The 12135-nt window shown below is 51.8% G+C and overlaps 1 protein-coding gene across 1 annotated transcript in view; it reads left to right on the plus strand.

Moving 5' to 3' along the window:
• KCNH6 (potassium voltage-gated channel subfamily H member 6) overlaps nt 1–12135 on the plus strand; it is a 101486-nt gene that overhangs the window by 55593 nt on the left and 33758 nt on the right. Inside the window, exon 4 of the mRNA XM_077806278.1 lies at nt 9010–9221. Coding sequence (XP_077662404.1) covers nt 9010–9221 — 212 coding nt within the window. The remainder of the gene's footprint in view (nt 1–9009; nt 9222–12135) is intronic.

Raw genomic sequence — 12135 nt, forward strand, 5'->3', positions numbered from 1 at the left:
GCCTTCACTTGCATCTCGGAGTGCTCAGCACTTCTGCAAATCCAGAGTCTCAAGTCAGATAGCCAGGAAATCAGGAACATGCCTTTAGTGACCACCTGTGAAAAGTTTGGTTTACATGACTTGCCTAGCATCATACAGGAACTTTGTGACGTGGGCAGAGGTAGACTCCAGGTCTCCAGAACACCCTTAAATTGACTTAACCATGAAGCCATCCTTTCTGTGCCTGCAATCACCTATCGTATCCACCACACCTTCCAACTTCAGCAGCAAAGGTCCTACAGACAACTGCCTCCTTTATTACACAACCCTGATTCATCCCCTGAGCAGGTCCATACTGTGTGTTGAATGAGGCAGGGGTCCACTGGAAGAAATAGTGTGTGTGATCATGTAATTAGAGGCTGTATCATAATGCATTTGCATAATGGGGCTGAATTAAGGTTACACAGACAACCTTAACTCTGGCATTTCTTAACTTTCGAGGGCTTTGCAACCATAATCAAGCTCTATTAACATAATTTTTGTGTGTAATTTCCTATGTTTTTAAAAGAGCAAACTGAAAAAACAGAAATTCCATCCTGTGACATCATCCTAGCACCCACATGGGTCATCAGCAGGGTTGGAACCTCTAGATTTACTGCACAGACCTCTGTCATAGGAGTTTAGGGAGTAACTGATAACAATAAGAAAAGGAGGACTTGTGGCACCTTAGAGGCTAACAAATTTATTTGTGCATAAGCTTTCGTGAGCTACAGCTCACTTCATCGGATGCATTCAGACAATAGTAGCTTGTTCTCCTCTGTGTGGGCCTCAGAGTAGCAGCTGTGTTAGTCTGTATTCGCAAAAAGAACAGGAGGACTTGTGGCACCTTAGAGACTAACCAATTTATTTGAGCATAAGCATAATTTGCAAACTGGATACAATTAATTTAGGCTTGAATAGAGACTGGGAGTGGATGTGTCATTACACAAAGTAAAACTATTTCCCCATGTTTATTTCCCCCCATCCCCATCCCCCACTGTTCCTCAGACGTTCCTGTTAACTGCTGGAAATGGCCCACCTTGATTATCACTACAAAAGGTTTTCTTCCCCACCCCACCCCCGCCCTCCTGCTGGTAATAGCTCATCTTAAGTGATCACTCTCCTTACACAGTGCATGATAAACACCCATTTTTTCATGTTCTGTGTGTATATAAATCTCCTCACTGTATTTTTCACTGAATGCATCCAATGAAGTGAGCTGTAGCTCACGAAAGCTTATGCTCAAATAAATTGGTTAGTCTCTAAGGTGCCACAAGTCCTCCTGTTCGGGCCAGCACTAGAGGGAGGATGGGACACTTTTTCCAGGGGGTATCACAGATATTTGCTGACAGTGGAGCAATGGTGAGACTCATAGAAGATCAGGGCTGGAAGGGACCTCAGGAGGTCATCTAGTCCAACCCCCTGCTCAAAGCAGGACCAATCCCCAATTTTTGCCCCAGATCCCTAAATGGCCCCCTCAAGGATTGAACTCACAACCCTGGGTTTAGCAGACCAATGCTCAAACCACTGAGCTATCACTCCCCCCTCAGAACTATTGGGTTCCGTTCCAGGCTCTGGAGGGGAGTGGGCTCTACTGGCTTCAGCCTTCTGCCTCTTCCCCTCCACCCCGAACCTATCCCAGTCCAGTCTCTTCCCCACCCTGGGATCTTTATCCCAGCCCCATTCTTCTTACCTAGCTAGGCCTAGTCTCCTGCTCCAGATTCCCAGTCCCCCTCTTCCCCTCTGCTTCCCAACCCAGTCTCCTGGCTGAGCCAGTCCCATTTTCCCTCTCCCAGCTCCTAATCTAAGCTATTTCTCTCTTTCCCCGCTGGCCTCTAGTCACCTTTTCCTGCCCGTACCCACATCCCCCAGGCCTACTGCCTCCCAGTTGCCCTCCCTGAGCTCCTCCAATCTCAGGGTCCCCCCAGGTCCTTTCCCCAATCTCTTTGCCCAGCCAATCCCAGTTTACACCCATCCCAACTCCTACTCCCAGTTTGCCTCTCCCTACTGCCAGCCTCCAGTGCCAGTCCTCCCGCCTTCCCACACCCCTTGCCCCAATCTACTCCCCCCTGCTCCTTTCCCAGAGACGGCTTGTATCCCCTCCGCACTCCGATCCAGCAGCTTCCTCCTCCTCATTGCCTGGGCATTAATAGCAGGGAGCTCAGGCATGGGTCCGGGCAACCTTAACTCTAGCAATCCCCAGCTTTGGCACGCTTGGCTTTGCAATCTGACTGATGTTCTTCTAACGTCGTTTTGGGGTGTGGTAACTTTAGAGGCTGATTTCCAAAGCCCACCTGGGAGATTTAGACGCTCCGCTCCCAGTCTGTCCAAATCTCTTAGATGGTATTGGAAATCTCAGCTGTATATTTCCCAGCTTGGGCGGGACACTGTAGTCAAACATAGAACAAATAAATCAGGGCAAGTGTTAGCACTTCCCTGGGGGAGAGAATCCACACCAGGATTCTCCTCTAACTGGCAGGGGTTGGGAGAAGGTCCCATGAGGTCTGACTGCACCAGGAGAAAGGGTGACCTGATGTGCCCACCCCGCTAAGGAGAGGCATTTGGGTTTATAAACTGGACACAGAGGTGGGATGGAGCCAGTGCTCAGAGCTCCGGGTCCTGTCACCAGTGAAATTCTCCGTGTGGCCTTGCACGGCACTAAGAAACTTGGATTTCACTGTGGGATCCCAGCTGATCATGGTGAATGTCCAGGAGTTGGTCTCTGTGGCATAGTGTAGGGACTGTGTCCGTGCTTAATTTGTAATGAAAGAGGTGTAGAGGCTCAAGCAATGATTTACTTTCAGAACTGATGCAGCAAGCCCAGAGGTGCCGGGGCTAAGAACTGCCACAGAGGTGCCGGGGCTAAGCCCTGGCACAAATTAAGCACTGGACTGGGTGACGGCTGGGTCCAGGCAGCCGGGGGGCTGGGCTACAGAACCGTCCCTCTCTAGGACACCCATCCAAGGCAATCCTGGACTGGTAGTGACCTAATGTTACCATTGGCAGGCACTGGGATGGCCCAGCCTCGCCGCCTGTCGATTCTGCCCCTGCTAGCCAGACACTAGAATGGACAGCTGAATCCAGAGCAGTTGAGTGTTCATCACAGCCATAGGCAGCAGTCCTATCAGGCCAACCACATGGGCGCCTCCCTGTGGCTGAGCACAGCTCGGCTGTATCCCTGGCCCTGGCCCCCCGGGCCCCCACCTGCTTTGCTCAGGGCACCTGGCTTCACGTGCAGCTAGGTTACATCTGTGTCTCTTGTGTTTTGTTTGTGTTTTTCTTTTTAACAAGGTCAAGGTAAGAGGTTGAAGTTTAGTCTCCCGTCCCTGCGGCGACTCAAAATCCAGCGGAAATCTCTGCCCACCAGTGAGTTTGATGGAGTAGCCATTGACTATGGAAAGGTAACCATAGACTTTGTACGATATAAGCTGATACATTAGGACAGGACCCAGCGCTCTTCCTTGGCTCTCCCCACCCTGCCCCCTTCAGTAGCTGCTGTGGCTGGTGCAGTATCTGAATTTAGTGGCTCTGTCTCTTAATGGTTAAACAAAGAGCCAAAGGGACTTTGTGGTTGTTGCCTTTGAGGCTCGGAACTTCAGTGGGGACAGACCCGAGAACCTTCTGCGTTCAGAGCTCCAGCCCTGACCACTAGAACTAAAGGAGAATCTCCATTAGCTGCTGGCAGTATGTAGCCTGTGATGCACAGTTGAACAGCTCTGTTTCCAGCCAGGAGAAAGAAGCGGTACGTACATACGTACAACCGCACATGTTGTGCATTCACACTCACGCCTTCATACCACTGCCCTCAGCTGGCAACAGGGTTTAGTGCAGCAGTGAGGAATGGCTTTTGGAACCCCCAGGGTTTGGATTAGGGGTAGGGGCTAGCTCGTTAGGACTTTCTTTGTCGAAGTGTTAACAGATTCTAGAACCCTTTGGGTAGGAAAGAAAGCCCAGAAAGATTGCACAAATACACTGCTCTTAAGAAAGGACATAGCGCTGGCTTGAGATGGTGGCATGGGACCTGCATGGATCTGGTAGAAATCAATGGGCAAAACTCCAGAATTTTGGTGCAAATATTCCTTGAAATTACACATCTCTTAAAATTTTCCTGCCAATCCTTGTGTCACCCCCATGCATTATCATGAGCCCGGAGTTTCAAATACATTCTATCGAGTCATCTTGTCCAGCTCTTCCCCACTATTGTACCAGCAAAGATTATGTTGTCCCTATGCATTAGGGACAGCAACAATCATGACTGCATCGACTTAATGGGGTAGGGAAAAAGTTCTTGGTCTGTTAGTATTAGAACTTTTTAAGAGATTGCCGTTCTCATTATCCTCTTGACTGCTGCAAATGTTCCAGGTATGTACAAGTAGCAAGCACATGTGAAGCCAAACGTTCTAGATACGTCTAGGTAGAAGGCACCTGCTGGGCTGCCAAATGCTTTACGTATCTCCTGGTACAAGGTGCTCGGTGTGCTGTCAAGTGTACTTGGTCTGTCAAGAGAGAATACAGCGGCTCTATTAGTTGCTGTTGTAGGTACGTTTTGGGTAAAATGCACCTGGTGGGCTGTCAAAGGTCATAGGTACATACAGGTAGACAATTCCTGCTGGGCTGTCAAAAGCTCTAAGTATGTCCACGTAGAAGACATCTGGAGTGTTGCCAAGTGCCCCTGGGACAAGTTGACTTTCTGTTGCCTTGAGTGGAGCCTTCCCTGAGTGACAGTTGCTGAGCAAGAGCAAAGGGGCCATCAGCAAAAGAGTTGGAGGTAATAAAATTCAGATCGCTGTGATCCATTTTGCTAAGCCAGAACAGGCTGTGAGCCTCAGAATAAACGTGCAGCTCGATCAGAAGCTCAGTGAAGGTTTTTGAGGACCAGCATGGTGAGAGAGGCCAGCAGCCTGGTGAAGGGCCTGGCGGGGCCTGTGCAGAATCTCTGCGGACAAAGCAGGGTTGAGCTACTGCCAGTACTTTGGCAGGGTGTTTGGGGTGAGGTGGGGTTAGGTTGGTTTCCCTCAGAAGAGTCATGGACATCACCGCATTTCTGGTAGCCAAACCCTGCGAGAGCCTGAAATGTGCAATTTGGGCTTTTTACCCTGGCTGACTGCGGGAAAGTCCTTAAATCCTTGGGACCTGGTCTCTGTTGGGCACATTGACAGAAACGCGACACTTCTGGGGTGCTGAGATTTCATGCCACGTGCGTTCCGAGCTGGGGGTTGGTTGTTTTTCAGGCTTGTCATTATAGGCATCTCTTAAGTCAGGAGACCTTGCCTCAGTGTCCAAAAAACGGAGTTTAGCAGGCACCGAGGAGAGGGTGGGACAGGAAAGCCTGCGAATAACTGAATCTGCATGTCCAGCAGTTTCCCCAGTGGCAGGATCTTGTCTCTGGTGTGGATTAGGCAGCCCCTGTCAACCACAGGTGAGGGACTTTGTACATTGAACCACCCTTGGTTCTTTAAATTCCCTCAGCAGGCAGTGGGGAGAGAAAAGGGCGTGTTTAGCTTTTCGCTCTCATGCCTTAGGTCCTAGAAACACTGTGAATCGAAGCCACCGAATGCCAGGTAAATCCACTTCTGGGGTTTCCTCTTTTTCTCCTGCTCCAGCCTGTTTCCTATCTGCTAGTGGCTCAGCAATACCTTGCAAGCTACCCCGTGCTCAGCCAGGCTTAACGGAACAGGACGTTGTTGGTGGGTCCCACAGTCGTAGATGGAGTCGGGGCTCGCAGGCTCTTAAGGCTGGTGGGGTTCCATTAGCCATGTAACAAGGTGTGCTCAGTTCTGGTCCCAGTGGGAGCTTAACCCACGACACGGCAGCGCTACCCAGCCCTCTGTCTTTCCTCTTTCCTGACCCTCCTCCCCTCCCGCCTCGGCATTCCAGGGCTCCTCCTAACCAAACGCTCTCTCCTGGCTGTCTTCAAGCCCAGGGGCGACTCCCTGATTCTGAGGGACTTGAAGACTCCTCCCAAGGAGAACTGTGTCCAGTCAGAGACCGAGTCCCTCCTGGAAAAGGAGAGCAGGCCGAGCCTGGAGGCCATCCCCACCGTGCATCACTCGTCCCCGAAACGAGAGCCTCCCTTCCTGGGCCCACTGGGGTCCGAAGCTGCTTGGGGCTTGGTTCGGCTTCACCCTGGGGGCAGCCTCCGCAGGGTCTCCTCCTTGGACAACTTTGAGGTCACCAGGTCTGAGTTCCAGAGAAAATTCAGGGAGAGGAGGGCAAACTCAGGTAGGGGAAAAGCACAAGCAGATGTGTCGCTACCAATGGGGAGGTGGTGCAGAGCTCTTCCAGCAGACGGGCCTTCCTCTCATCTGCTCTGAGGGTCCCTGGGGGAGTTTTTCCCTACGTTGCCTTAAAGAAGCAGCGGTAAGGGGGGTGTCTCCCAGAGCATAAACTGACTCCAGTATGTTTCCAAGTGCGGGGATCTCTGGATGTGTCTTGGCCTGTAGATCTGGCTGTGTGTCTACAGCCATTCCCGAAATGGATTTAGGCACCTAAGTCCCACTGACACCAATGGGAGTTGAAATCATTGAAACCAATGGGAGTTAGGCGCCTGTATACCTTTGATGATCTAGGTCTGTGTGTGAAAGTCTCTGAGTGAACCGGTCTGCACTGTAAATCCTCCATGTCCAAACCCTTCCAGGCTCTTTCCTGACTCCGGTCCCACTGCTCCCAAAGGGGGAGGAGTGAGTTTAGATGAGTGAATACGGTAGATGTAATACATATAATCTTCATGTTCTGAGGATGAGGGCCCAAGTATTTAATCCGGAAATCCCATCACCATGGTCACGGCGTGTCATTGACCTTTGCAGAGGATACTGAATCGGGAGGCATTGCAGATTTCATGAAAAATATCGAGGTTTTGAAATGTGTTTCGCTCGGCATTGGAACCAAACATGAGAGAGAGCCATGCTGGCAGAGCCAAGAGCTCCATGGTTCGGGCACTCAGCGGGCAGCTGATTCGGAGCAGGGCCTTGACACTGGATCCCCCGCATGCCAGGCGTGTGCCCTGACCACTGGTATGGGTCCCTCTCCATCGTACCAGAAATGCCAGCCTGGACCAAAACGTCCTCGAAGCTGGCACTTCTCTGCAGTGAGTTTTGGGTTTGGCAAATCGGCATTTTCTGACTTTAAAAAACAAAAAGACGTTTCACAAAAAATGTCCAACCGGCTCTACTGGAGACATGCAGAGAGGACAGAGCAATAATCCGGAGAGACCTAGAAAGGTGGCTGAAAGAGCCTGAATTAAAGAAAAAAAGCAAAGTGGATACACTGGGGCAGAAAGAATTCATCATATAGTCACGTGATGGGAGATAGAGAGCTGGGGAGAAGTAAAGCTGAGACAGGCCTCAGGCCTAGGTTTTCAATAGCTCAGAGACACATTTTCAAGTGCCCAGCACCCACAATCGGAGCTGGATTTTCTGAAGAGCTTTAGCCTCCTAAATGAGGGCCAGATTTGCTCAACAGCCCCCAGTGTGATCCCTGTATCTAGACTTTCTGAAGAGCTCAACACCCAACAGGTGCTCAGTGTGCTGAGCACGTGTGAAAATCTTTCCCACTTCAGGTGGGATTTTTCTAAGCTGTCAGCATTGGCCTACCTCTGTTCCCATTGATGTCAGTAGGAGCTTTCCCATTGACTTCACTGGGACTAAGGGTAGGGCAGTCCCACCCTTGTTTTGTTCTTTCGACCCTCTGGCCCCTTGAGGTGAGAGTGGACAATAAAATAGACAGGAGTTTGCTATGTCTCAAAGAAGGCCAGTGCACTTTGGGGCTGAGGGTGCAGAGATATCATGCACTGAGGCAGGGAAGAATTAGTCCTTCTCTGTAAGGCTCTGGGACAAATGCAGCTGCAGCTTTGTGTTCGTTTCTGGGCTCCTCGTTCTCATAAGAAAGATACTGGCCAATAGGTTGGGGACCAGAGAAGAGAAACTAAAACGGTCAGCAGGCTGGAGGGATCTATTGAGGAGGAAAACTGGAATGAGCTGAATATGTGCCGCTTGGCTAAGCCACGGTCAGGGAAGGGAACATGAGAGTCCACAAATACTGAAAGGTTGTAAACCCAAAGGAGCTGGGGAAGGAGACAAATAAGGCTGGGGAGAACAGGGGATGGAATGAAGGAAGGTTGACACGTAAGCTGTTTGTATTTGAAAAATTGAGGGTGTTTTAGGAAAAATGACCTGCTGGTGAGATCCACTGGGCTGGAGAATCATGTCCCAGGGAAAGGGGTAGAAGCCTTAATGCCTAGAACATTAAACTAGACCGGAAGAATGCTAGGAAAATAACCCACAGGGAACAATCCTGTCCTGGCCCATGGGGATGGATTGGATGGGATGTGGTACGGCTTTGGGGGCAGATCGTAGGACTCCGTCTGTGCTCTCTTTGCCCTGCCAAAGCAGCACTCCACTCCCCGTCCCTCAAGGAGATGTTAGTTTGAGGAGCCAGGACGAACAGCCAACCCAGCTCAGAGGGCAGGAGAAGCTGAGGTAAAAGCCTCAAGAGTCTTGCCGGTGGAGGCCCGCGGCCTGATGGGCCCCGTCTGTAATTTTAGGCTTTGACAGTTTTCTGGATTCTGTTTACATTCGTATCCTGCCACTGCAGCGTCGGCCCCCACCAATGGCTATCAGAATCCAGGCCAATTGGCCTGGGCCTTAGCAGTGACTAGGGATTTAGGTGCCACCATTTTTCGGCACCAAGCTTGAGACACCTGAAAGGGGCTTTGTTTTTAGGGGGTGGGTTCTCAGCTCTTTCTGAAAAGCAAGCCCCTTTCAGGTGCCTCAAGTTGGGCACCCGAGATCACGAGTGGCTTTGGAGAATTTTGACCTTTGTGTTTGGGTACCAAGGCAAAATGGGCCCTTTGCAATAGCGTTGTCTCTCCAGACAGGTTCTCTCAGATGGCTTATCCTGGGCTCCCTTGTCCACAGAGACTAGAACGCTGATGGTTAATTGTTGTTTCTGTCGCTCTCCTGAGTGTTTCTCTCCTTCCTGAATTTGTTCCAGAGGCCTCCCAAGCCAAGCCCAACCCCCAGAACTCCACCTCGGACTCCGACCTCATGAGGTACCGCACCATCAGCCAGATCCCGCAGTTCACCCTCAACTTTGTGGAGTTCAACCTGGAGAAGCACCGCTCGGGCTCCACCACTGAGATCGAGATCATCGCGCCCCACAAGGTGACGGAGCGCACGCAGAACGTCACCGAGAAAGTCACACAGGTACAGGGGGGAGAGGGGCATTCTCCCCAAGCCAGGGGCACTCCTGGGAGGTGGAGGGAATGATTGTGCTAATTCGTGGAGCAGGCATGGGGTGAGGGTGGCTGTGCATGCTAATTCGTGGAGCAGATTTGGAGGGGAGGGGCAGATCCCACTAGTTTCTGGCACAGATTTGGAGGGGAGGGGCAGATTACTTTGCAGAGCAGAGCGAAAATGGGAATTTCTGTCCCACAACAAATTGCAATATTTTGATGACTTTTTTTTTTCTTTTGCGGGTCGAAATGTTGAAATCTTGAGATTTTTCACTGAACGAAAAGTTTCGAGTTGGAAATGGCAAAATGTGTCGCCTTGGGGTCAATTCAACGTTAAACTGCATTTCCCTGCAGGGCCACATTGCCTCCTGGGAGCTGTGTCTCAGGTCCCCTTTCTCCCTTGTGGGCTGGCCTCCCTGGCCAGACTACGTCTCCTGTGGGGAGAAGTCGGGATCCTGGTGGCTGAGTGAGGCTGTTCCCCATTGTCCATAGTGTAGTGGGGACACTCGCGATCGTTTGTGGAACAGCCGCGGGGCAGGGGGAGATTCACGCATTTGAAGGAGCAGCTGAGTGGGGACAGGGCAGGGTCCCTGCATGCTTGGTATTCAGTTCCTCATCTCCCCTCCGGCACAGCCGGGGCTGGGGACGGACACACCCAGCTGGCAGTGTTTCACTCTGTTTGTCCATGCTTCTCTCTTTGCACCTGGGCTCCCCCAGGGCAGCCCCACTGAAAGCTGTTCCCAGTGCATGCGTGTGGCTCTCCAGAGGGCTTCCCTCGCTCATGGCAGAGAACAAGAGATTGTGGCCCAGATGGGATCCAAACACATTCTGACGTCTTTTTAACCCCAGAAAACCAGCGTCTGCAGGATGCTGGCCATGACACTGTCTGTCTGTCCAGCCTAGAGGGGCTGCTGTAGGGCAATCCCCATCGTGACTAGGAGCCACCGTGCAGGGGAGGTTGTACTGTGGGGTTGCTGTCACTGTTTGGGGGCATAGTCACTAGGGTTCGCACAGGGCTAGATTGTCATTGCCCTCCTCCGCCATGCAGGGGAATCACAGGGAGGTGGATTCTCCCTTACTCCTCTGCTCGGATTGTGGCTACTACTTGCCTTTCACCCTCCGCTACAAGCATCTGAGGCGTGGGGCCGTAGGGCAGAGAGGGGCAGGGACTAGGAGGAGCCCTGGCCCATAGCTGGTGGGCATATGAAAGGCGGGAACTGCTTGACCAAAGGGTTGAAGTAATTCCTCCTCCCCCAGAGCAAGGGGGAAGCAGGGATGCAATGGGGACTCGCTGGGGCAGTTAGCACAGTTACGATCTAGCCCATAGTAATCACCACCTCCCCCACCCTCCCTCTCTTCCATCTGCTCGGTGGCTGGCTGGGAGGTGTTTGGGCTCAGGCCAGGTACAGAACAGCTCAGCCCGAGCCTGTGGGCCCGGCCCTCCACTGGTGGAAATCAGCAGAGCTTTGGCGAAGGGAGTGGGCCAGATCCTCAGCTGGCATAAAGCAGCGTCGCTCCGGGGAACCCTTTGTGGATTGACGCCAGCTGCGGGGCTCTCCCTTGCTGTTGGCTGGCACGACACCATCGTTCTTCCCTGGAGCCAAAAAGCTGTTCGTCTCGGCAGCAAACCTCCCCGACAAGAGTGTCGTTTTTCCTGGGTGAAAACTCTTTGTGTCTCAGCAGCAATGGGAGTGCGGGGGGGGGAGGGGGGGGCAGACCCGCACGGTGCGTGTGTGAGTGAGATCTGCATCGTCATTCGTGCGCCCCTGAAATAAGTCAGATTAACTTTCTTTTTTCTTCCTGTGGAATAGGCCCAAGGTCTGGCAGGGTTTTCTAACAAGCTGCAGGGGGAAAGGGATGTACCTGCCTTCGGCAAGGCTGTCCCTTACCCCCACTCTTCGGGAGAGCCGCCCCCAGCCGACGGCTTTGCTGGGCTGTGGAGGTCTCCTTTCTGCAGGAATTGGCGGAGGTGACACCTGCAAGCACAGCTGCTGGTGGTTCCTCCGGCAGCCACCAGGTGGCAGTGTCCCTTCACCACATGGGGCGCTGCGCAAGGTGATGGTGTTTCCATCTTCCAGGCTCCTTGGAAGGGAAGGGGGCGCAGAGGGGTTGGGGGGGGTTACATTAACTGGGAAATACCCAGCTGCCTCCTTCCCGCGTAGGGGTAGATCTGTCAGACAGCAGAGAGCCTGGCTCCAGGGAGCCTCTAATGCATAGACTGAGATCGCACATCCCTGGTATCCGCCGTGGCCTTAAGATGCCGAACTGCAGGGATTCCCGCTTCCACCCGCAGAAGTAAATGGCTCGGGGAATGAGACCTGCAGAAAGGTACTAGTGGAAGAGCAGAAGGTCTTCAGAATGGAGAGAGGTAAATAGTGGTGTCCCCCAGGGGTCTGTACTGGGCCCAGACCTAGTCAACATTTTCATAAACGATCTGGAAAAACTGGTGAAAAGTGAGGTGGCAAAATTTGCAGATGATACAAAACTACTCAAGATAGTTAAGTCCCAGGCAGACTGGGAAGAGCTACAAACGCATCTCTCAAAACTGGGGGACTGGGCAACAAAATGGCAGATGAAATTCAAAATGTTGATAAATGCAAAGTAATGGGCATTGGAAAACATAATCCCAACCATACGTATAAAACGATGGGGTCTAAATTAGCTGTGACCACTCAAGAGAGAGATCTTGGAGTCATTGTGGACAGTTCTCTGAAAACATCCACTCAATGTGCAGCGGCCATCAAAAAAGCGAACAGAATGTTGGGCATCATCAAGAAAGGGCTAGATAATAGGCCAGAAAATATCATGTTGCCTCTGTATAAATCCATGGTACACCCCCATCTTGAATACCGCGTGCAGATGTGGTCGCCTTATCTCAAAAAAGA

Source organism: Eretmochelys imbricata, chromosome 27 (assembly GCF_965152235.1).
Source record: "Eretmochelys imbricata isolate rEreImb1 chromosome 27, rEreImb1.hap1, whole genome shotgun sequence".
Classification (NCBI taxonomy): Eukaryota; Metazoa; Chordata; order Testudines; family Cheloniidae; genus Eretmochelys; species Eretmochelys imbricata.